The 25,740-nt window shown below is 38.6% G+C and overlaps 3 protein-coding genes across 3 annotated transcripts; all 3 read right to left on the bottom strand.

Annotated features, from left to right (window-relative positions):
• Window positions 1-370: 370 nt before the first annotated feature.
• LOC109797436 (peptidyl-prolyl cis-trans isomerase FKBP62) lies at window positions 371-5,406 on the bottom strand. The gene is made up of 13 exons (XM_020357475.3): window positions 5,148-5,406; window positions 4,972-5,058; window positions 3,550-3,810; window positions 3,390-3,464; window positions 3,227-3,307; window positions 2,907-3,101; window positions 2,716-2,808; window positions 2,442-2,617; window positions 1,720-1,842; window positions 1,174-1,320; window positions 969-1,096; window positions 704-841; window positions 371-573 (listed from the first exon to the last, which is right to left on the bottom strand). The coding sequence occupies exons 1-12, from the start codon at window positions 5,305-5,307 to the stop codon at window positions 730-732; spliced, it is 1,638 nt and encodes a 545-aa protein (XP_020213064.1). The 5' UTR covers window positions 5,308-5,406; the 3' UTR covers window positions 371-573; window positions 704-729.
• A 5,340-nt stretch (window positions 5,407-10,746) lies between these two features.
• LOC145957359 (uncharacterized) lies at window positions 10,747-11,241 on the bottom strand. Its single transcript, XM_083073601.1, has 2 exons — window positions 11,143-11,241; window positions 10,747-11,082 (listed from the first exon to the last, which is right to left on the bottom strand). Exons 1-2 carry the CDS (start codon window positions 11,239-11,241, stop codon window positions 10,747-10,749), a joined length of 435 nt encoding a protein of 144 aa, XP_082929727.1.
• A 1,823-nt stretch (window positions 11,242-13,064) lies between these two features.
• On the bottom strand, window positions 13,065-15,709 carry LOC109797763 (putative glucan endo-1,3-beta-glucosidase A6). Its single transcript, XM_020357894.3, has 3 exons — window positions 15,014-15,709; window positions 13,629-14,933; window positions 13,065-13,511 (listed from the first exon to the last, which is right to left on the bottom strand). Exons 1-3 carry the CDS (start codon window positions 15,066-15,068, stop codon window positions 13,474-13,476), a joined length of 1,398 nt encoding a protein of 465 aa, XP_020213483.1. The 5' UTR covers window positions 15,069-15,709; the 3' UTR covers window positions 13,065-13,473.
• Between the last annotated feature and the right edge of the window lie 10,031 nt (window positions 15,710-25,740).

Genomic DNA, 25,740 nt, shown 5'->3' with positions numbered 1-25,740 from the left:
AAATAAAATATCAAATAATTTTTAAATATTTTTAAAAAATTATAGACTTTATTCATGTATTAAGAACTTTAATTTCAATCGCTAAATCACTAAAATTTGATGTGAAACATATATCATTAAATAACACAAGTCTAGTAAACATACTCCAATAATAAATGAATCTTATATATATATATATATATATATATATATATATATATATATTAGATCACTATTTATGCTTAAAATTAATTAATTTTTTAATATAATTTAATTTAAATCATCGGTGCATATATAGACATTCTTACTCGAATCTCGTAAACCAATTCAATTTCTAATAGTAGCTCTCGCACTTATCATTCCAAATCATTCCGATTGATGGAGAAACATATAATCAAGTCAATTATGTTACCATTTGATAGTAAATTTGAAATTAATTTCAATCAAATTCTTCTAGTGCACAAACATACAATGAAGATCAAATCCCAGAAAAACAGGGACTAAACTTCTGCACATTCCATATATAAATTGGATGGATGACGTCTGGATTGTGTTGTCAGTACCCTCGCATTCAGTACCATCGGTAATAAGTTTCTGCACGCCAGAAATGAATAGTATATCAACACCAAGGACTCAAAATAGCCATTTTTAAGCCCCCATAGTCCCATTTATCACAACAAAAAGCTAAACTAAATTGGTAATTGATCCCAAAGAGGAAATATACCATAATAACCATGAAGGCCATTGCTATTAGGAACCAATCTTGGTCAACTTGTTGATCATATTTCCATAAAATTTTGCCTCCTTTTTATTATTCTCTTTCACCTTTTCCTTCAAAGTCCTGTACTCCAATTTGACCTCCCTGATTCATGCATAGAGAACAATTACATTGCAAGGCAGAATAAAATATAAATCGTCCAAAATCATAGCATATGATCTCAGTAAATCTCGGTGAAGGTCAGAAACAGTAGTTTATTCAAAGCAAATACCTGTTGTTAGGGTCAATCTCAAGAGCTTTCTTAATGTCAAATTCAGCCAAATCCAAGTCACCCAATTGCATATATGCTTGGGTCCTTCTATAGAGGGCTTTAACATTTGAAGTCTCAAGTTCCAACACCTACCAATCCCCGCCAAAAGCCATTATTTTTATGTAAAAGGTTAGTGATTCCCAAAGGACGGAAGACAGTATAATACCTTAGTGCACAATTTCTCTGCTTCTTTATAGTCTTTTAACTTCAACTTGCATGCGGCATTGTTCAGATTGCAGGCAACCTTCAAGGTCTTGGCCTGCTTTTTCTCCTCCTCACTAAAGGAGGAATCATATTCTATGTACTTCACAGCCTACAGTAAGTTCTCAGTGTCAGAGACCAAGAAATAAAATTGAAAGATACTGTATTATTGAAAACGAAATGTATTAGAGATAGAATCTGCAATACCCACAGAGCACAGCTTCTGACCCACTACTAACTGAATACCCAAAAACCTCCCTCCTTCTCTTTCCTCCTCCCTCTAAATGAGAATACACCCAAAACGTAACTAACTCCACGTTCCCTCATTGCATAAATTCCCCTTTTACCCCTTCTACTAATATTTTTTTATTTCTCCTATTGTATGTCTTCCATACCCATGGCCCATGGCTGAGTTGGACTGGACTAGCTATTTTATGGGGCCTGACATTCTCAGTACTATCAGAATGTGCATCAACATGTAGGAAGTGAACATTTGTATGATGTATCTTACCTTTTCATATCTTTTGGAGGCTCTTGCATATTTACCAGCTTTAAACAACACATTTCCTTCTTCTTTCTTCTTACCAGCAGCCTCAAGTTTCTCTTGAGTGTTCAGATCCCATGACTCCTTCTCCTGAAGGAAGAAAACAGATAAAGATTACTAGAGATAAAACTGCTAAAATATATAATCCCGAGTATGAAAATGAACAAGTGTGCAAATGTAATTTGTAAGTGTCAACAAATCATTAGATTCTGACTACCAGATCACTACTCTTTTTCATAGTAAGCAAAAATTAAAAAACATCAATTTTATAGAATAACTAAATATACTCACAATACCAGAAAGAAATTAAAGGAAATACTTTAATAACTGCTCTGATCCACCTACACTAAGCAGAACTAGTTTTTATTTGAAAACAGAGCCTACAAAGAACCTTTGTCTGACACATTGACTTACAATATGGTTCAGTACTGAATGCAAAGATGATTGAATTGGATATAAAAGGCACGTAAAGAATGAAAAATAAGTCAATTAGAATGTTGTGGTTGTGGGTAAAACACTAATACGTACAGAGTTATCTTGCTTTCTATCACATCTTGACCAGTACTTGTTTATTACTTTCCAGTTAAGGCTGTAAGGTTACAGCTTTTCAACAATAAATCCAGAATTTCTTCTTTAAAACATAAATAAAACGAAAGCACAATGCCAATTCAACACTGTTGCTAACTTACTTTCTCAAATGACACTAGCTCAACTTCAAAATACACAGTTGAGTTAGGAGGAATCACAGCCAACTCCTGCTGGGACTCTGATGAACCGAAAGCATACTCAGGTGCAATGGTCAACAATGCAACCTCACCCTTCTTCATAGTTAGTACAGCTCTATCAAGTCCATCAACCACTTGTTCTGTTTCAGCACATAAAACAATCACTTAACTTGACCAAAAAATTATAATATATAAAGTGGATGAAGAGGAATGAGGACACAAGCAGAGTTCAAGTTACCCTCATCTGTTTTGAATTCAAACAGCTTCTCTTCTTTGTCATGGCCCTTTTCCAAAAAGGCAGTGCCATCCTGTAGCTTACCAATTAGTTTCACTGAGAAGACACAACATGATAAATATATAGTCAGAAACAATGCATTAAACACATAAATATAGCAACAATAGTCATCATTCAAAATAATTAGGAATTACCTTTCACAATGGCCCCCTCATTTGGACGCTCATATCCTTCCCCTTCCTTCAGGATCTTTTTGATGACCTTCTTGTCATCAGTTACTTCTGAAACGGTTTTCCATGAAACTAATTCAAGAGTAATCTGCAATGTTGCATTTGGTGGAACTGCACCTTCATCACCTTGTGCTGGCCTCCCTTTCTCACCAAATCCATCTATGACCCGAGAAAGAAATGAACAGAACTTCAAATTAGAGAAAACAGAAAGAACATATCACAAAGGATGTTAGTCATACTCATAACTTATAACCAAAACATTCTGTAAAGCATTGGCAACTTACACTGTGGCTTAACTGTCAAAATCACTTTCTCTCCCTTCTTCATGGTTTTTACAGCCTTTGATAATGCAGGACAATAATGACCTACCATGAATAAAACATTAACATCAGATACTCAGTAAAAGAAAACAATGAATATTTGCTAACAAAGTTTGAAGGCACTGACCCTCTCTGACAGTGAACTCCACTCCATCAGACTTTGCTACAAGCTTTCCATCTTCCAGACAAACTTCATACTTAACTGCATTACCAAGTACAATAAAAAGCTAAGACTAGGGTAATTAATACAGGTGTCACATTAAGAAAATTAAATGAGACATATATACCCAAAACTTCATCAGGGTCCTTTGGATTCTCCCATTTGTCCCCCTCGGTAAGTATCTTTTTAAATATACCACCATCCTTGCATATGTCCTTTACACTAGTCCACGAAAGCAGCTCAACATCAAATTGGAGTGTAGCATTAGGAGGAATTGTTGGAGGGGAACCAGATTCACCATAAGCTAGCTCAGGAGGGATGGTGAAAATAGCATTTTCACCTTTCTTCATGGTTTTAATACCTTCATCCCATCCTTTAATTACTTGCCCTGCACTTCCAACCAAGATGTCACTTAGAGTTATATTCTGTGTCTAAAATTTACTGCCAAACTATTTTCCCTTCAACAGGTTAAGCATACAATTTGTTTCAATTATTCACATGAATATCGAAAAGTTGCAATACAAGTTTCCAATAGCCCAAAAATAACAACATAAGACATATTGAGCGTTGAGTCAACCACAAAGAAGGCCTACAAAATACTATTGGATAATGAAAAACTAAACAGCTATATGTTTTCCTTGCTTGGCACTCCACAAAGGCAAAATCCCCTTCAATTTCTATCACATACTTGTTTGCCATAAATATTGATGTAGAAGTGTAACATAAAAATATTGGCAATGGCGTATGAATATCAATCAATTTACTTTTGAATTTCTACAGTAACACAATGGCTGCCAATAATACAGAATACATCCTTCAATAACAACCAAAACATAAGCATATAATGCTTCATATGATTTGGAATAGCATGACTTATCAAAATATAGTCATATCAAGTAATGCCGCATAAGTAAGAGTCTATTTGGTTTGAGAACACACTTTCTATTTTCATTTCCCATTACAAAAAAAACCATATAGTTTTCACTTAATTACCGTTTTTCAAAGCTTTGTACAGGAAATGACGAAAATAAAAGGAAAATATTTTTTTCATACCTAGAATCATAATTTCTGAAAATCATAAATCTTGAAAATCACGATTCCCAGAAATGATTAAATTTGTTTAGTTAGTCATAAATATTTTTAAAAATGTTTATAAGTCATTTGGGAATCATAAATTTTTACTACATTAATTATGCAAACTAAGGTAATGTAATATTTTTACATAGTGAAACATTCCTGACTTAGCGTTTAGATTATAACCTACCAATGGAAACAGAAACTTGTACAAAAAAAAAAAAAAATCGTAGAAAACATGTTTCCTAGGAATGTTAGTTTTTAGATGATAAACCAAAGGTTAACATTACCAACTTGAGATTCCTGGAACAGTGAAAATCCAAAACAAAACCAAAAAAATTGTTGTCACAATCCAAACAAGCCTTAATGATTAGCACGATAACTAAAAACACGCGAAAATTTAATTCCAATTATTTGAGACACGCCGTCCACGTGGCCTTCTGAGTTGAAACAGAGGAGAAGAGAGATCGCAAACCTTGTCCGAGAGTGAAGCTAAAGGGAGAATCCCTATCGCGGCTCGAATCGAACTTAGTCCCATCCAGCAACGTCCCCGTGTAATGAACTACGAATTAAAACAACAAAAAGAGTAAGAAAAAAAAAACAAAAAAGAAGGTGAAAACGACAGAGAAAACGGCGTCGTGGCGGAAGCACCTTGAACTTCGTCGCCGACTTCGGGGGTTTCCCAGCTTTGACCTTCCTTGACGAGCTTCTTCCGGAGGCCGCGGGAACCGATCTCCCTCTCCTCGCCGACCTTGTCCTCGCCGAGATCCATTTCTTCGCCGCCGTCGGGAATATCGAAATCTTCTTCCATAGCTTTCGCTCTCTCTTACGCACTGCGAGAGAAAGGAAGGGTTCTAGTGCTGCTGCTACTGTGCAGAGATTCTAGAGAGTTCTATAGGAAGGGAAATGCTTGCTTTGCTTTCTTACTTGCACATGAAAAGTGTGTGCGCGCTCGTGCGGGATGCGATCAACGGTCACAATTTCTTACGGGGAATTCTTCTTTAAAAATATTCCACGTGTGATTTTTTATTTAAATTTAAGACAAAATAAATAAATTTATTGAAACTAAAAATATATTTATCTAAATAGAAATATTAACTGCACTTTTTGATAGTAATATATTGTGTGTATAATATCATGAATGATCTAAATAGAAATATTATAATGCACTTTTTGGAGCACTCATTCCAAATAAATAAATAATTGCTAGCTAGAACACTCGGAGTGGCATCCGAAGTCAAAAGCTATTTTTACAATTGAAATTATATTTTATTACATTTGATATATTGTATATATTTTTAAATATGAAACTGAAATTATATTCTTATACATTTAATATTTTATATTCTTTAAAATATTTTACCAATGGTATCATTTAATTTGTAAATGTAATTTTAAATATTTTATGTAAACAATGTGTTATCTAAATTAATCCATCTAAATATTGTTTTATGTAATTTAGGCATCAAATTGATCATAGGCATCGCTTTTAAGGATGGCAATAGGTCTCATGGGGTGGGTAATAGTAAACTTGTCCCCCATATCTGTTTCATACCTGCGTGGATATCCGTTAAGCGGGTATCCATGAATTTCTTGAATACTCGCGGATATTCATGAATATTTATAAATTTTTAAGAAATTAAAAAAATTTATTATAAATAATTTTAAGTTTATATTTAATGTCATCGACCGTGCGAAAGTCAAACTCACTTTCAATATGATTGATTGCCTTTTTGGATCTACGCAGAAGAAAGAAAATGCATGAGAAGAAGAAAGAAAAAGCATGAGAAGAAGAAAGCAAAAACCACACAGCACTAGGAATGAAAACAGAGCGTGAGAAGAAGAAAGAAGAAATGAACTAGAAGCTGTGTAGACCGCAGCGAGTGAAAATGTGTGATGTCGATACATGCGGAATGACGCCATAAAACCTTGCATTGTGTGAAAATCTGTTGTGAAAACTTTAAAGGTGTGATGACTAATGTTACAATACCGCCAGGCTTTGTTGAGCATTGGCCCAAACGTGCTATTAAAAGGCCCACAAAATTAGAAGATTATATGTGACAACCCAATTATAGTTTGGTTTATGCTTTTATTTTAAATAATCAGCATCCTACATGTGTAGGTACTGAATGTCTTTGTTTTCCTTACTGTATTAAACCCTTGATCGTAGTTCTTCCTAGGTATGGAATGAGAATTTCTTCTTAGTGTTAACCTAGTGTAGTTCTATTTTTTCTAGTAACTCTGATCAACTAATGTGTAGGTCGTGCGACTATGGAAAGAAAATACGATGAGAGAGTGTAATTTTAGGGTTATGTGATACAAGGATAATTAGGGTATTTAAGAAATGTTATTAAACGGATATCCATGGGTATGAATACCATCATACCCGCCTCTACCCCATTTATAAACAGGTAAAAAATTATTCGTCCTTATTATTCATGAATACCCAATTAGCCTACCTATTTATTATCCATAGCGAATTTTACCTATAAATACCCACAGGTGCGGGTATTTTTGTTATCTCTAATTGCCCCTCTCACTTTGCTATTAAGATTGTAATATTTTATTGTAAAATTTTACCAATACAAGGCACTGATGTTCACGCTTATAGAATCATGTCAATGAATCAATTTGAGTGCATCAAGTGAAGTAATAAAAATAATTATCTCATATTTCTCCTCAAATTAGTCTACAGTTGAAAAAGAAACTGCACCCGGTGCAATTCCACCTTTCACCGTACAATTTTTTAAGTTTTATTTTTCAATTAAAATTTTATTGAAAATAATGTATATATCAATGATTGAAATTGATGCAGTTCAACTTGAATAGTAGAAGATCATGATCCTCTTCCTCCTCTGGTGTGCATGAAGTGTCAAGTGAAAATTTTCTCTTGTTATTCTTTCGTTGCATGTTTGTAATTGTATTATGTGTGTCCCATATCAAGAGTAGCCTCTAAATTATGTGAATCATCTTAAATTTCACTAAGCTTACAATTTATATGGATAATTGAATTAGATTCATAGCTAATTTTAGAAGTGTTTAATAAGTGAATTTTATTTCATTCTTAAGATTCATAGCTAATTTATGGGGAGGGTTGTTTTAGGGAGTTGGTGATCAAATAAAATGTTCAAAGTGGTGGATTGATCTGTGGACCATTAATTTTGTTCCATATGCATCATTTGATTAGTTCTCTTCTAAGTGTGCCAAGGTGGCGGGGATAGTCGAAATACATTTTTTTGGAAGGATGGTTGGAGTGGTCAGGGACCTCTAATTGTAATCAATATAGTAAATTGTTCTCTATAACTTCTAACAAGGATGTATCAATCGCAAACATGGTGCTTTGAAGGGATGGAGGTTTTGAGTGGGTTTGGTCTTGGCGTAGGAGTCTATTTCAATGAGAATCATATTTATTATCACAATTAATTGTTGATTTAGGATCAATTGTCTTAAAGAACGATTTTTGTGATAGGTGGTGTTGGCAGGATTCTAGTGATGGGATATAGTGTGAATTCAACATATAAGGCGGCGATTAACGATAATATCTACGCAAATTTTTCGCTTCATAAATTTCTCTGGTCTAGTTGTGTGCCTTCTAAAGTATTGGAAAGTCTTACTAAATAGGATATCAAGTAAATGTAACTTGATTAAGTGGAATGTTCTTAATATCTTTGCTAGTGAATGTACATGGTGTGATGAAGACTAGGAGAATACATCTCACCTATTATTTGAATGTTATGATGCCTATTCTATATGGGTATTTGTTTTTGCATGATTTGGTGCTTTAACTGTTCTACACAAATTCTATCATGAAAAATTTGTTCATTTCATTGAATCTCCAAGACGCAGTCTGCAGGTTATCATTCGCACTTATTTACTTTTGTTTGTCACATGGTTCACGTTTTATACTGCAATAATTACCTTAGTTGCTTTTGTCTTCTTTTACATGGTTATTAGATGGCAATTTACGATCTTTTATAACAGTGGTAAACATTACAATTTGGTAATTATCTTTTATATGAGTTATGATAGATTTTGTTTATGTGATTTTATATTTTGTAACTTATTAGGATACCTCTTATACTATTTTTATTTTAATTTATTTTTTTGCTTATAAAAAAAACAATTAAAAATGTTAAACAATGTTTTATGAATGTTCCTAAAATTTCCGTGTCTTTATGGGAACCACAAATTCTCACTACTATGAGAATGTTTTTACTAAAAAAAATTATTAAAAACCATCTTTGAGAATGTTATTATCCTGCATGATTTAAAAAAAATACATATTTATATCAAACATGCGAATTTAACAATATTTTATTTCAATTGAGCGAGCACCTCTGACCTTATATTAGCGACAGTTCTGAAACTATCCAGAAATTCTCAATAGTATTTCTTTGTTCAATCATGATAATAGTAGTAAACTAGCTGGACGTCTAATAGACGCAATTTTAGAACATACAACAATAAATCTTTATACATAAAAATAACGTAGTTTAAGAATATCTTTCCCATTCAAACTGAGAATATTTCTTCAAACTATATTTTAATATTATTTTCAATATTTTAATCACAGTAAATTTATTACTAAGAGATGGTTACTAGTTGCGAAATTTAACTTGGATTCTGGAAAAATGTTCCATCCTCCGAAAACTCATTCGGAAACTTGATCCGAATGAATAAAAAATTAATTTAAACAATAAAATATTAAATTAAATAATTATTTTATAATAAATTTATTTAAAAATATTAATATTTTATTTATTCTGACATTTCAATCGGAATATATAGCAATGCTCTAGATTCTAATTTCTAACGTAAATGTTGACTGTTCTTACCGGGAATTCGAGGTAGGGATGATCTGCTAGGTAAGATCAGTGAGCCTCCTTCGCTGGTACGCTTGTTGTTCCAAGATGGGGGTGGTACCTGCAAAAGAGACTCCGATGCCAAAGTTAGTGTTTGTGGGAGTATGAGTCTCGTATAAGTAACGCACGTACCTTGGTGTGAATTAGGGTTTCGTTGGGCCTTGGGCCCGAGATCAGTTTATGACCTAATTGGATAGCGAGCCGATGTCGCCTAGCGCGTGTCCGAGGTCACTCCGCGCTGTGATGTCGAGCTCGAGCTTGGCATAGCAGTACGAATAGTACACTCGCCCCCCGAGCTCCGAAGACCGTAGGTCGAGGAGTTAAGACCGAGCTCGACAAGGGGTCGTGACTTTTCGCGTACGCCTATTTGTCATGACGCCATGTGTCATAACCGTCACCTCGTTCCCATAACGCGTGGGCGGCGTGGTGACAAGATTGTATTTTTATTTGTTTGATGACGTGGCCTCTTTGGGCCGATGTGGTGTTCTGATGTCCATGTTTCATGGTCGGGCTGAGGAGCTCGGCAATAATGAGCTTACTGCTTGGTTAGGCTGGTAAACCTTTGATCGAGTCAGCAGATTGGTGATGGACAAGTCGGCAACTCGGTTGGCCAGTACACTTGCCCCCCAAGCACCGAGTGATGTAAAAGCAAAGGGGCTTCTGAGGAGTTCCCAAATTTTTTGTTTGAAGGTTCAAATTTGACCTTGTTAAGTAGATGTGATCTCAAGGTTCGGACTCGACCTTGGCATATCAAGGTTCGAACTCGACCTTGGTTAAGAAAATGTGATCTCAAGGTTCGAACTCGACCTTGGCATCAAGGTTCGGATTCGACCTTGGTTAAGAAAATGTGATTTCAAGGTTCGAACTCGACCTTGACATCAAGGTTCAGATTCGACCTTGGTTAAGAAAATGTGATCTCAAGGTTCGAACTCGACCTTGGCATCAAGGTTCAGATTTGACCTTGGCAACGTAATTTGTATTTGAAGGTTTGAACCCGACTTTAACATCAAGGTTCGAACTCGACCTTGGCAAGTCGTCATGGTTAATGTGCCAATACCGAAAATGTATGGGAATGGAGTTGCTTTGTTCATTTATTTCTGAGGTGTGCCTCGTTAAAACCTTCCTTGGCCAAAAACCCTTTTCTTTAGTGGGAAAAAAGGCTGAGGAGGAAAAAGAGTACATCACCTGAATTTACAAGTTAAGAGAAATAAAATTTGAGGTGGGTGAAATTCCAAGTTCCAAATTTTCCTTTGGAGGGGTCTGTTCTTGCTTCTCCTCGTAATCGCCAAACAAGGTCGCCAACTTTAAATGTTCGTGGCCTGACCTTGGTCTTGCTTTCCTTGTGGTTTGTCGCGAATTGCCTTGCGGAGCTTGGCATGCTCCTCCATCTAGATATACCCAGCAGCGCGAGCTCGGAGCTCGTCCATGTCGGGAGGAGGTCGTCGGCAAAGGCTGTCGACGAAAGGTCCTGGCTTCAACGCCATGAGCATGGAGTGCAGTGCGACCTCGGGGTTTAAGTTGCGGATTTTGACGGAGACGCCAGTGAAGCGCTCCATGAATGTCCTTAATGGTTCTTCGTCGCCCTGTTTGAGGCTGGCCAAGGCGGCAGATGTGATGTGATGAGGTCGGCTCGTTGCGTATTGCACCGTGAATCGCCTCACCAGAGTGTCGAAGCTATCGACTGATCCCATTAGCAATTGGGTATACCATGCGAGTGTCGATCCCTTGAGCGGGGTTGGAAAAACCCTACACAGAATAGCATCTTCATTAGTGTATAGGTTTACCTGTGTGACGTATAAGTCAATGTGTTCATCTGGATCCGTCGTGCCGTCATAGCGGTCGATGTGGAGGGGCTTCCAGCCGAAAGACAGAGGTGTCTCCATGATGCCGTCCACAAAGGGATGGCGGCGAATGCTCGTCCGATTTCTAGGAGCTTGAGCCGGAGCGTTGCTGACTTCATGGGCCGACCTGTTCGTTGGCGCGTGAGACCGATGTGTGGCAGGTCGGGGAGTCGGTGCCCTAGGCGCGGTTGGGGGTTGAGAGACCGAGTGCCCCTCCTCTTCGTGTTGATTACTCGGTTGAGGGGGCTGATCAGAAAGGCACCGAGGAAGCTGGGCGCGGATTCGCTCGTTCTCGGCGCGTAACGCCGCTAGGTCAGCCTCATTGGCGGTCTACATTGCGGCTAGGTCGGTTTCGTGCTTGGCATGCATGTTTTGTAGATCGGCATCGTGTTGTTGCCGCATCTGTTCGACTTGTTCGATCAGCCTTCTCAATGTCGCTTCGTTGTCCATGCTTGTCGTGCGATCTGGGTCATCTGTTGCGCGTCTACTATGGCTTCGGGTGAATACCATAAGCGTGGCTGATAAGAGCTGTCTTGATCGGCCCCACGATGGGCGCCAAATGTTCTTACCGGGAATCCGAGGTAGGGATGATCCGCTGGGTAAGATCAGTGAGCCTCCTTCGCTGGTACGCTTGTTGCTCCAAGATGGGGGTGGTACCTGCAAAAGAGACTTCGATGCCAAAGTTAATTTTTGTGGGAGTATGAGTCTCGTATAAGTAACGCACGTACCTTGGTGTGAATTAGGGTTTCATTGAGCCTTGGACCCGAGATCAGTTTATGACCTAATTGAATAGCGAGCCGATGTCGCCTAGCGCGTGTCCGAGGTCACTCCGCACTGTGATGCCGAGCTCGAGCTCTGCATAGCAATACAGATAGTACATTGACCAACGCATTGATACAAAATCATTTTAAATCCATTTAAAATTTTGCATAACCCATGTGTAAACAAACTTAAAAAAAAATTAAATTGGTTAAATATTTGCAATATTTTTTTAATCTATATCATAATATCTTATTTTCAATATTTAAATCATGATAAATTCACTACTAGAAGATAGTTAATTAAATGTATGTTTGTTTTAATAACTTAAGCATTCTTAATGGAGAAACATGTGAAGAGATGCATTCAAATTAACGGACTGAAATCCAACGCTTAGATATAAATTATGGTTAAATCCTTTAAAAATTTTGCATATAATTCTGGTAGTTTTTCTAGGCTAACCCTGAAATTTGTAAAATTACAACAATGATCCCTCCGGATTTTTTTTACTGGAACACTGATATGTCTTAAACATTACACTTACTCTTTGATTATTTTAAAAATATTAACTATATTCCTTATAATAAAAAAATAGTGTAAACATTAAAAAAAAAAAAAAAAACGGTACAGAATATCAACATTAATATAATTGCCTCCAATTGTGATTATCAAAACGAAATCTCAACCTAAAAGACTACAAAAGCAACCCCATCCCAAAGAAGAAGTCATAAAATAACAGTAGTACCTACGATAAGGTGAAAGCGGAGTGGACCACCACAGGCCACAAAAATATAAATTAGAGACAAATTGCGGTTTGTCAAGAATCTCTAATGATATCTAAAGGACCTACCCCTCTAGGGCTATCTTGGAGCCGTTATTAATCAACCTATTTGCTTAAATTCCAAGAAAGAGAAAACACTTCCAAACAATTTCCACAAAAACAGATCGTGCAAAGAAAAACTATGCATAACACTTGTCGTACTATCCAATCAAAATGAACGCAAGTTGGGCAAATAGAAGTGATCAAGTTGTGGGAATGATCGTGTCAAGAACTATTACATCAAATACTCGTCGTATGCTACAATGCCAATAAAAAGCAATGAAAGTTGAGTAAAAAATAGAAACATTGCACCTTATCACTTGTTCTATAGCAGCATGATATTGATATCAAATAATGGCGATGTGCAAAGAGCTAGTATTACATAAAATGGTCATCCTCTAACTTGCCAACCAAAAGAAGATAAATTGTGCAAATAATAATTTGAAAACATTGCACCTCATCACTTATTCTACCAACATGATGTCAAATTATGGCGATCCGGTCAAAATCATTCACCAATGTAAGTTCCTCCTTAGTGGGTTCGTATGCAACCTATAGGAGGAACATACATTCATGAAACTGACATCATCAACATTATAAACCACAGTAAAAAGGTTACCCCAAATTCAAATTCCCCAATGTCCAAATTCTCAAATGAAATAATCATCATATCATCGGTTTGTTTGATTCCTCCTTCACAATGTCACACTTGGGAACTTACAAGATCCATAACCTACAAAAATTCAAAACATGGAATAAATCCACCAAAACCAATTAGTTAGCTTTAATAATTACAATTTAATTCAAAGTTACAAACCAATTTTTTATTTTTATTTTTTTAAAAACTTACTTGGATCCTTTGCTGTTTGCGTAGCGAGTCCATTGAAGTAACAAGTTGCGCCACCCTTCCTTAACTGCGCCCAATACGAACTAAACGCATAGCTCGCATGCCAGAAGAGCGAATCGGGTTTAAAACACTTCCCACCATCTTGGATCGGGTCGCACGTGCCATTTCCCTGAGAGCACGCGTACGAGAGCGCCGCCGCCAGCGCGGTGGCGTTACCCCGCCGCGCCGCCACGCACCAAATCCTCCCCTTAAACTTCTCATTATTCTCCGGCGCCGGAAGCCGCCGGAACTCCGACTCCGGCGTCGCCCCGGACAGATCAATATCATAAACCCTCGACCCGTTCGGGTGCAACAACCCGAAGTGCCGCTCCGTGCCCGGACCCGGTTTCACGTTCTCATTAAACAAAGCGAACAAAAAAGACGGAAGAAGAAAACCCGGTCGAGCCGGGGTCCCCACAAACGGTTTCGTCATAACCCTTTTCACGAAGTTCCGATTGTAAGTGGCAGCGTTGTAAATATTCGCTCCAATCTGGTCAAGGTCTCCCCCATTGGGCCAACCCGTTTCCGCAATGAAGATCCGAACACCCGGAAACCCGAGCCTCTCCATGGCGAAATAAACCGCGTCAACCATTTGGTCAAAGAGGTTAGTGTAAACCAAACCCGAACCCGGATCCGTGACCGTGATGTTTTTATTTTTAGATCGGAACAAAGCGTAGTCGAGGTTTATATTAACCGGGTCGGAGGCCCAAGCGAAGAAAGGGTAAACGTCGACGAAGAAAAACGATTTGGTCCGGTTGAGAAACTCCAACATGGGCCTCATGACGGGGCCCGCTATGTCTTGACGAAACGCAGCGTTTGAGGGGGGGAAGGAGGTTTGGAGGACGTCCATAGCGGAGGGGGTTCCGACCTTGATTCTGCGGAGGCCGAAGGCTTTGAGGGAGCGTCGGAGGCGGCGCATGGCGGGGACGAGGCGGAGCCACGTGCGGTTGGGGGTGGAGGAGATGATTTCGTTGCCGACGAGGAGGTAGCGGATGCGGGTGCGGGGGTGGAAGGGTACCACGTTGTCGGAGACCCACTTGTCGGAGAGGGTTTGGTTGGAGGAGATGTTGACGATGAGTTCGTTCGGGACCATGACCGAGACTTGGAGGCGCGTGTCGCCGAGCGCGTGGAGGATCGTTGGGTTCGCGTCGTAGAGCTTCACGCGCTTCGCGTGGAGGGAGGTTAGGAGTGAGACTGAGTCTCGCGGCGGTGGAAGGTTGTCGCCGAGTTGCCCGTAGCAGATTCCGGGTTGGAGTGAGAACGCTGCGCCTGTGGAACAAAATGGTGTTAAAAAACAAAAACAAAAAAATCACTTTTTTTTTATTCGTAAACGAGAAAATATCACTTACTTGATACACTGAATAATGCCATGGACATGGACAAAACTAACAGTGGAATGGGCATTTTGATTTGGCTGTTTATTGAGGAAAAATGTGTTTTTCTTCTTCTGGGTGAGTTGAAATGGAGGCTTGATAATGATCACTAAACCATGTTTGTTTTTTTTGGCTTTGTTGGCTACTGGGTTTCTCTCCACCTGGAACGAGGTGTGTGGGTTTGAGATGAAGCCACAAAGCTAGAATAACCAGAAAAAAACAATGTGGGTGAGGGAAAAGCCAAAGATTTTTTTCTGGGGAAGGTAAAATAGACGCTGTGTTGTTGCAGAGAGGAGGAATGTAGTGTAGTGGTGTGGGAAGATGAGCCTTGGTTTAGTTTAAGTAAAGGGGGGGAAGCTATCATGAATGAGTTGAAGAATTGCAACGACTACTTGCAATTGGGGGAATATTTATCTTTTTCTCACTCGCTCGTTATTGTTCTTTGCAAAAGTGATGTTGATTAATATAATAAAACTATGATAGTACTAATTAAAATTACTACAGAGAATCTAGTAAAAGGAGTAGGGACCATTTTCGTGTTTAGCTTTGGATAGTGAGCATGATTGTATTTTTCTCCTCGTTGTTGATGAATGTGTTGAATACTGAACAGTGTGGGAAGCATTTGGTTTGGTGAGGACTGAGGACTGAGGAGAGTGAGTTTCCATGAAGCATAGAAAAAGTGGATGATAGTGAGTCTGAAAAAGGTAGCACCGTACGTATATGTGCCAGAAAGAGAAGATAGCCGTTTGAGTCTTAAAAAGAGGATCCTGTCTACGTACAACGTTTAGTGCATAGTTTTCGAGGGGGAAAAAGGGTTTTGCTAATATCTGTTAAAAATCTATAAATAAAAAAAATGAGTTTAATAGTAGTATTAAAAATTATAATAAGAATGAATTAATAATATTGTGTGATTAATGGTGTGAAAAAAAAAATATTGTGCAATTGAAAATTACTTTTAAATAATTATTGACACACTTAAACAGAAAAATAAGTAAAAAGTTGTGGATGCAAAAAAATAAGTAAAAAGCTATTGATGCGCATCAGACAGAGAATGCTTTAGCCTTTATGGCGACGACAGTCATACACCGACACAGCTATTCCGAAAGGGAGAGCTTGGAGCAAATGAGCAACAACTATATTAAATAAGGAAGTTACTTCACTATTCTATTTAAGGCTTAATTACCCTTTTTTAATTTCTATTATTTTATAAATTTTATCTTTTTATTCTTATAGATAACAATATTTCATTTTAAATTTTATATATCATTTTTTTCTTTTTAATATGTCACGTCTATTTTTATATATCTTAAGCAGCTTCTAAAGTATAATTGATATAATAAACTATAAATTCACCAATTAGTCAAACAATTCTTTATATGATGAACATTGGAAAATTATATAATTAAGAGTTTTCTTCTCTTTATAGAAAGATTGATCTACTTATCAAGATCATTATTGAGCCAATTATTAATTTATTGGGAGTTTAACATGGTGAAAAACTCAAACCATTAAGTCAAATAGAATCAACAATAAATTTTACAATAGTAAAGCTGGTAAACAATTCAAAGAAGTGAAAAAGAATTATCACGCTATCTTTAAAAGAGATTTTGATTTTTAAAATTAAAATTAAAGAAGTTTGATTTTCATTTAAAAAAATACCAATTTGAGGTTCAAATGAATAATCATCTAAAGAACTAAAAAAAAGTTTATGTAGTTATAAAAATTATTTGTATTATTTAAAAAATTAAAATAAAATATTTATGCAACTATAGAAACTTAAGAACTTAAAAAAATTATGTAACTAAAAGAAAAATTTATGTATAACTTTAATCGTTCAAAAAACCTTAAGTAAATTAAACCTTTAAAATTTTAATTATTACTATTTTGTATTTTCATCACTTTTTATTTAAATATTAAATTTTACCGTCAACCAAAGTTGCTAATGTCAAGAAAATGTTGATCTTAGGCCACATTTTCAAGAATAAAACAACGTAAGATCTTTAACATCGTGAGTACCCTAATACCATAAAAAAAATAATAAGCCAAAAACACCAGTCTTCACAATTTGTGTCAAGAAAGGCAAAACTCTCCTTTCGTTATCTATTTCTTGGATCTCTCGACAAAAAATATTTCAAGGATGCCTCCAACACCAATTACACCAATACATGCTTCTAGAACGTTAGATAGAAAGAGGGAAAAGAAAACAAGATAAGAAAAAGATGGGTGCTAATAGTTTAGATAAAGGAGAGAAAGGGAGATGAAAAAGGCTCACCAATATATAAGAGGATGAAGGAAAATGAGTAATTGAAAAGTTACGAAGACTTAAAAGAGATGTGTAAGCATTGAACTTTAAAAAATTAAAGTATAAAATTAGAGAGTTTTGCGACATAGATTTCATACACATTTTTTAAATAAGACATGGTAGTTCATGAAAAATGATTTTTGTTGACACTCCTTATAGTGATAGGAGTTGTTGCATTATTTTAATTTTATTTTATAAAATGTATGGGTATTCAATGTATGAAATCTTGTTACATCATTTTAATCCTTATTTTGTCAATGTTGTATGAATATTTTTGTTTTACTTTTTACTCTGTCGTTAGTTTCCATGTAATTCTAGTAACTTTTGTAACGACCTGTCGTGACCGTCACACTACGAAACAACACAACACACTACTGGAAAATATATATTAGAATAGTATAATAAAATATTTACAATACAAGTTGCTAATCAAGCAACCAACAACAACCAGTTATATACAACAAAATATGCTACTATAAAGTAGCCTACAAAAAAAATATCGATTTTCAAGCACCTCCTGTGGCCTCTTGTAACGACCCGCCATGGTCTCTATACTTAGTAGAATCGCACTACTACTAGTGAACTATGAGAAATATTAAGTTGGATAACTCATACATACAGGTATAGATAAGAATAAAATAACTAAATTTCTTAAATACAAAATAAAACGCCATATATGTACAATCATCCCATAAGTAATATTCCCTAGTGCCGGTCAAGCACAAACAAAACCGTTACCTAAAATGGTAACTCTAACGCGAGGATCAAAACTCCCTGTCTCGCAGCGGACACCTCAACTCCAAGCTAGTCCTGACCTGCTTCCATACCAAGTATGATCACCGCAATTCCACCACATGGAAAACAGAAGGGTAAGCTAGAATTCACAAATCAGTCATACAAGTATAGAACAATAATCTATACTACACAATCATCCAACTATCATAGAGTCACACCATACACTCTATCCAATACTACTCATACATAAAGTACAATCCACCAATCATGAAGTCAAACACCACACTTCATCATATTAATAATCATGCAATAAATGCATCTCATGACAGATATCAATGCATATCAATCATCTAATGCGTCGTCACGCATACACCTAGGAGATCTCCGTAACAATAGAGCTGTATAAGTGACATTACATCCTACCGAAACCACCCCAACCATTTTCACGCCCAATGCGCCTGCTCGGTCACAGCTAAATAGGATATATAATCCTCACTCGGGTTTACTCGGATGATGTCACTTACACACTTGGAAGTCCAGATCCACCGTCAGGTATAACACAGCTGGGTACGGGCTTACCACGACCTTGGCATGCATTAACCAAGTCAATTGTGGAGTTTCCCACCGACTATCCGCAAGGATCCACGCACCTTCCCGAGTACTTGGTTAAGGGAATAACCCTCGAACTCATACCCCGCTCCAACACTAGCTAAGGACTTAAAGGAGACTCACCCAACCTAGTGGCCTATCTGAGCACCACTCTCCCAAATCCAGTCGCCTCCATGAGCACCACTCTCATATATCAGTGGTCTATCCAAGCACCACTCTCAAGAGACTCTATGTGAGCTCTTCCAGTTCGAAAATATTTTTCCTCTCCTCAAGTCCTAGGCTAGACTCATGCCATAAGGCATCACATGCAATCATGCATCATACATCATATATGGTCTGTCCACCATAATGATCAACAATCATACACATGTCATAAGACATCACATGCAATAATGCATCATACATCATACATGGTCTACCCACCATTATGATCAATAAGCATACTCATATGAACATATACACATGTCATATCATATTCGAACATTCATACGTATCATCACAAAGCATACATATGAATCACACCGCACCATACATCATATATCACACATATATGAGCTAACATTTCAACTTTAAACATGCATAAGCATCAATTTAAAATAATTATTTATAAACATATTTACGCTCGGCGTAGCCTGAGCTCGCCCAGCCTAATCCCAACCTGAGAGTCCTAAAACTCATCCACGCCCAGCGCGTTCAACTCACGCTCGGTGTCCTTAAAACAGAGACTCTTAAGAGTATCCACGCCTGACGCAACCAAATCACATCTGGCCCAACATCCAACCCGAGAGCCCTAAGCTCTTCCATGCCTGGCGCGCTCAACCTGCGCCTAGTCTAATCCCAGTTAGAGAGTTCAGAAACTCTCATCCAAACTAACAAATCCAGCCACATGCAAACACAAAACACAATACATAGGCTCCACACGACTCGAAATAAACTCAAATCTCACATGCATCTAACCTATGCATCAAAATCATCAAAATCCTCCTTTTTCTCAAAACCCCAAAAGATGAGATTTTCTTCAATCCATCTATGGATTCTCAACATTTATGCTCCTATTGAGTTTCTAAACTCACATGCAACCTACGCAACAAACATTCTAGCTTCCCTTACCTGAAGGTTGGCTCAGAATAGCCAACAACTGTGACGAAATAGAATTCCCTTCCAAAGCTCAACCCGGAACTTCAATCCTCCCAAAGCAAGCTTTCTAATCTGAATTTCAAGAAAAGTTAGAAGGAGTTAGTGATCTAGAGGAGAAAAGGAGTTAAACAGAGAAATTTGGGAGAGAAAAGAGCTCACTGACCCAGAGACCTTCTCTCTAAAACTTCTCTCTAAAAACTCCATTCTCCTGAAGGCCCCCAACCCCTATTTATAGACTTTCCAAAGTGGCCAGAACGGCCTGTACCGAGTTTGGAACGGCCCGTTCCGAACTCCCAAATCACGCACAAAATCCACGCCCAGAACGGCCCGTTCCGAGACTCATCCGGAATGACCCGTTCTCCCTCCGGAATGGCCCGTTCTTCTTCCGGAACGGCCCGTTATGAATCCCAGAACGGCCCGTTCTCCCTCCGGAACGGCCCGTTCCCAACCACGAATTTTAGTTTAATTTAATAGCTTGGAACGGCCCGTTCCAGATTGGGAACGGCCCGTTCCGGGCTACTAAATCAGCCACATTTTTTTAAACTACTGATGGAATCATACTTGGGAATGCAAGAGGTGACACACTCAAAGATCCAAGAGGAGTGGGCTAGACATGGAAGATTGGGGCCAGTCAAGGCCCAATGGGCCCTATGGGCTTGGAAGGCCCAAACCAAGTTTCAATTTGGGCCTATCTTGATTTGAACACTCTTATTATATTTTGTTAGTATAGCTTGAATATATTTTGGTCTTGTATTTTTGGACCACATAGAGTAGCATTTTAGGTTTTAGGCTTGTTGGGCCTAGTTTTGGGCTTCATGGGCCTTTGGGCTTTTGGTACCCAATATTGGGCTCATTTTCATTCTTGTAATTTTTCCTTTCCATTGTATTTGTTGGACCAATGTATTTAGGTCATTAGATTAGGAAAATACAAGAAATACTAAAGTAGGCTAACTAGGTTAAATTAGGTTTAATTTGGAAGACATTTAAGTTACATTTGAGTCACATGTTTTGCACCAATTGGTGGCTGAACATGTGACACTCAAATTAACCCTAAATGACTCTCAAATCAAACCTAGATACACATTAGGTACCTAAAGTTTCGGCCAAACACATGGGAGCCAAAATTTGAATTCAAATTTCAAATTTGAATTCAAATTTTGGGCGCCACATGTAAGCTTTGACTTAGGCGCCCAAATGTGTGCAAAACCGGATGCTACTTAAGTGTTTCTTCTACTCTTGGTATTCACTTTTGAGATTAATAAAATTGGAGAGCTTATTCAGCCCAATTTTCTCTTGAGAGTCACCGAAATTTCTCACATCAAAAGCCTTAGGAGAGTTCATCTTTTCCTTCTCTTTGAAGTGAGGAATCCTTTGCTCCTTAAGCTTGGATACTTCCATCCAAGGCTTAAGCCTTATTCCAACCGAGAATCATCATTCTTCAAGTGTTCATAGTTCCGGATTCAAGTCTCCTTTGAAGAGGTCCAAGCCTAGGCAAATCCGAGGAGAAGAACATCCTTCACTTCTCCTAGTTTTGCCATCAACTACGTTACAATACTCCCCAACAAACAGGAATTTTCGTCCCCGAAAATAGGTCTACCTGAAGAGAGGAATGGATACTGTTCCTTGAACTGACTCTCCACCTCCCAGATAACCTCACCAGTAGCTGCATCCCAAACAATTCTCACCAAGCTGATGGATTTGCCACAAAGCTTCTTCAACTTGTGATCAACCACAGCTACCGGTCTCTTCTCATAGGTCAAGTTCTCTCTAACTTGCACCTCATCCATCTCTACCACTTGACTCAGATCTCTGATGTACTTCCTCAACTGTGAAACGTGAAACACATGCTCTCCCTCTTCAAATTCTAGAGGTCTCCTCCTCCTATCAGCATAGGACTTTCATCAACTCTGGGTAGCCCTCAACCTTTCCTGAATCTATCTCACCATCTCAGTAGCCTAAAGAACTAACTCTAGACCAACCACTACTGACTCACCCTCCTGATACCAACATAATGGAGTCATACACCTCCTACCATACAAAGCCTCAAAAGGCATCATGCCAATACTCAAATGATAATTGTTATTATAAATGAACTTTACCAATGGTAACACCTCCTCCCAGTTACCCAGATGATCCAACACACAAGCTCTTAGAAGATCCTCTAGTGACTGAATTATCCTTTCTGACTGACCATCTGTCTGTGGATGATAAGCGGAGCTCAACCTCAACCTCATCCCCAAAGCCTGATGCAGAGTTTGCCAACCTGGAAGTAAACCTTGGATCTTTGTCAGAGATAATACTGGAAGGCACTCCATGCAACCGTATTGTCTCTCTAATATATAACTATGCAAGCCTCTCCAAGGACCACTTCTTGACAGGAAGAAAGTGCGCACACTTTGTCAACCTATCAACAATCACCCAGATAGAGTCACTGTTCCTAGCTGTCCTAGGCAACCTAACCACAAAGTCCTTAGTGACACTATCACACTTCCACTCGGAAATCTCCATCAGCACTAAGCTCAAAACCAGCTGACCTCTCGGTACCACGCAATCCCAAAATCCTCAACAACTCGGGATTCTGTAATTGCTTAGTTCCCACCTGTCTCAAGAACTAATTAATTATGGTGATCATACCGCAACTAATGTGATCTTAAACAACCTCCACCTCTAGTCTCAAATCTCTGAACTATTCAATCAGTTCCAACTCCATAATCATCATAGTCGACATATGAATGAATTTCCTAATCAATACATCTGCTACCACACTCGCCTTCCCAAGATGATACATCAACTGGAAATCAAAGTCCTTTAAGAATTCCATCCATCTCCTCTGCCTCATGTTCAACACCTTCTGATCAAATAGTTACTTTAAACTCTTGTGATCACTGAATACACTAAATCTCGCACCATACAGATAGTGCCTCCACGACTTCAAGGCAAACACCACAGTTACAAGCTCCAAATCATGAGTAGGATAATTCCTCTCGTGAGTCTTAAGTTGCCTTGAAACATATGTCACTACTCTCCCTTTCTGCATCAATACACAGCCCAACCCCTGGTGAGAAGCATCACAGAACACATCAAAATACTCACCAGAGTCAGGTAACACCAAAACTGGAGAAGTAGTCAATCACCCCTTCAATTCCTGAAAACTCTACTCACAAGCGTCCATCCAAACAAAAAGCTGATCCTTCCGAGTCAGTTAAGTCAAAGAGAACCCTTCTATAAATCTCTAATAGTATCTCGTTAACCCAACAAAACTCCTAATCTCCATAACAGTCCTCAGACGCTCCCACTGAATCACAGCTCCCACCTTGGCTGGATCCACTACAATCCCCTCTACCGATATCACATGCCCCAAATCTCACCTCAAACAATCAAAACTCACACTTGGACAGCTTGGCATACAACTACCTCTCTCTTAGCACCTCTAAAACCAACCTCAAATGCTCACGGTGATCCTCCAAAGATCTAGAATACACCAATATATCATCAATGAAGACCACCACAAACCTGTCCAAGAATGACCTGAAAATCCTGTTCATGTAATCCATGAACATTGTTGGAACATTAGTGACACCGAAACGCATCACTACGTACTCACAGCGACCATACCTAGTCCTAAAAGTAATCTTCGGTATGTCACTCTCCTTTACCCTGATCTGATGGTATCCAAATTTCAAATCAATCATCAAAAACATCGAAGCTCCCCTCAAATGATCCATCAAATCATCAATTCTCAAAAGCGAATACTTATTCCTTATCGTCAACTTATTCAGTTGCCGATAATCAACAAACAGGCCCCACCATCTTTCTCTACTAACAGTACCAGGGCACCCCAATGAGAAACATTGGACCTCACTACTGTTTCTCCAACAAATCCTCAATCTGTTTCTTCAGCTTTACCAACTCAGCTTGAACCATCCTATAAGAAGCCACTGATACCGATCTTGCACCCAATACCAGGTCAATGCTAAATACAACATCACGCATAGGTGACAATCCCGACACATCATTTGGGAACACCTCAGGAAACTTACTGACAATCTCAATCCCAGTGATGGCCCTCTCCGTCTCAATCATTCAAAACGACAAACAACATGAAGCACTCAGCTCCATCTCTCATCAACTACTCAGCCTGACCCGCTGACAACAACACCCCATCCTCTAACTGAGGAAATACCAACTCTCTTCGAGCACAATCTATAAGGATGTGATGAACAAATAACCAATCCATCCCTAAGATTATGTTAACATCTACCATGAGCAAAACAATCAGGTTCACTCAGAACCTCCTACCAAACACCTCTATCGAGAATCTCACATATATCTCCGACGTCACCAAAGAAATTGAAGTCATAGTAGATACATACAAATCAACGTGCCATGCAGACACCGACAACCCAATCTCTCCACACAATCACATAAATAAATGAATGTGTGGCACCAGAATCAATAAGGAACAAAACATCTTCACTTGTTGCCTTCCCCTTCCTCTTCACCAAATCTGATGAAGTGAAAGCCTCTACACCTGACAATGCAAACACTCTCCCCACAACTGTAGGCCTGGGTGGCCTCGGGGCACTCCTAGATGAAGTCGGCGGTGTCTGACAATCTCTAGAGATGTGGCCTGACCTACCACATCTGCAGCAAACATTCCCCGGATGGAAACAATCTCTGACCACATGTGCTCCTCCACATCTGTAACACTGCACCAACTGTGCTCCACCTTAAGGAGTAACAGGACGAGGTCCCTTACTAATAGCTCCTCTCTGAGACTGTGCAGGTCTATCATAGGGTCCTCTCTGCTGGCCTCCCCTCTTGAACTCTAGCAGCCTTACCGCTGCTATCACCACCCTCCAATCTCTCAACAATCTTTGCCTTCTCAACCAAGGCAGGAAACTCCACCATAGACATAGGGACTATGACCCTCTTCAGCTCATGCCTCAACCTCTCTGCAACTTCCTACATCTCCAAGCCTCAGATACGGCCTGAGAGTAGAAACAAGCCAGATGCTCAAACCTCGTAGCATAATCTAGAACAGACATGCTCCCCTGTTGCAGTTTCATGAACTCAACCTCCTTAGCATATCTAACGTTTTCCGAGAAATACTTCTCCAATAAAACTCTCTTGAAGCAATCCCAATCTACAACCACACCTCGGCTCTCTATCATCTGCTTGGTGCCTCTCCACCAGTACACAATCTCACCGCCAGCATGTATACTGCATAGGCCAACTTCCTCTCCTTAGAAAATCTCAAAACACTGAAGATCTTCTCATCTCACACAACCACAAATCTGTCACAACGAGATCTGAATCCCCCTTGAACTGGGGAGGCTAACATCTCCTAAACTCTGCTAAACCTCTCACATCCTGAGAGACCACCAGTCTAGCTGCCTCAACCACAACTCTACCTACCTCCATCTAAGCAAAATGAGCACTTTGCTGCCGCATCACCATGGCCATCATCTCCATAGCCCTAGTGATCTGATCAAACTGAGGCCTCACCATACTAAAAGAATTCAAACATTCTTTTACTAACATTTTAGCACTACAACTCACCAAAATAAACACATATCAGAGATAGGACACAACAAAAACCTAGAAGGATCACTCCCCACAGAGCATCCCAAAAGACTCGACCGGCTCTGATACCATGAAAGTGTAACGACCCGCCATGGTCTCTACACTTAGTAGAATCGCACTACTACTAGTGAACTAGGAGAAATATTAAGTTGGATAACTCATACATACAGGTATAGATAAGAATAAAATAACTAAATTTCTTAAATACAAAATAAAACGCCATATATGTACAATCATCCCATAAGTAATATTCCCTAGTGCCGATCAAGCACAGACAAAACCGTTACCTAAAATGGTAACTCTAACACGAGGATCAAAACTCCCCGTCTCGCAG

This window comes from Cajanus cajan, chromosome 4 (assembly GCF_000230855.2).
Source record: "Cajanus cajan strain Asha chromosome 4, NIPB_CcT2T_4, whole genome shotgun sequence".
Lineage (NCBI taxonomy): Eukaryota > Viridiplantae > Streptophyta > Magnoliopsida > Fabales > Fabaceae > Cajanus > Cajanus cajan.
Note: the sequence above shows the minus strand (reverse complement) of the source record. Positions and strands in the feature narration are given on the sequence as shown.

Bases quoted from the DNA above. Each gene is read 5' to 3' on its own strand.
- LOC109797436 (XM_020357475.3), bottom strand. From the start codon at position 5,307: ATGGAAGAAGATTTCGATATTCCCGACGGCGGCGAAGAAATGGATCTC. The intron at 5,059-5,147 runs GTGCTTCCGCCA...TTTAATTCGTAG, and splicing joins AGTCGGCGACGAAGTTCAAG to TTCATTACACGGGGACGTTG. The intron at 1,321-1,719 runs GTAAGATACATC...AACTTACTGTAG, and splicing joins CCTCCAAAAGATATGAAAAG to GCTGTGAAGTACATAGAATA.
- LOC109797763 (XM_020357894.3), bottom strand. From the start codon at position 15,068: ATGCCCATTCCACTGTTAGTTTTGTCCATGTCCATGGCATTATTCAGT. The intron at 14,934-15,013 runs GTAAGTGATATT...TTTGTTCCACAG, and splicing joins GGCATTATTCAGTGTATCAA to GCGCAGCGTTCTCACTCCAA. The intron at 13,512-13,628 runs GTAAGTTTTTAA...GAATTTTTGTAG, and splicing joins GCAAACAGCAAAGGATCCAA to GTTATGGATCTTGTAAGTTC.
- LOC145957359 (XM_083073601.1), bottom strand. From the start codon at position 11,241: ATGGAGACACCTCTGTCTTTCGGCTGGAAGCCCCTCCACATCGACCGC. The intron at 11,083-11,142 runs GTAAACCTATAC...ACCCCGCTCAAG, and splicing joins TTGACTTATACGTCACACAG to GGATCGACACTCGCATGGTA.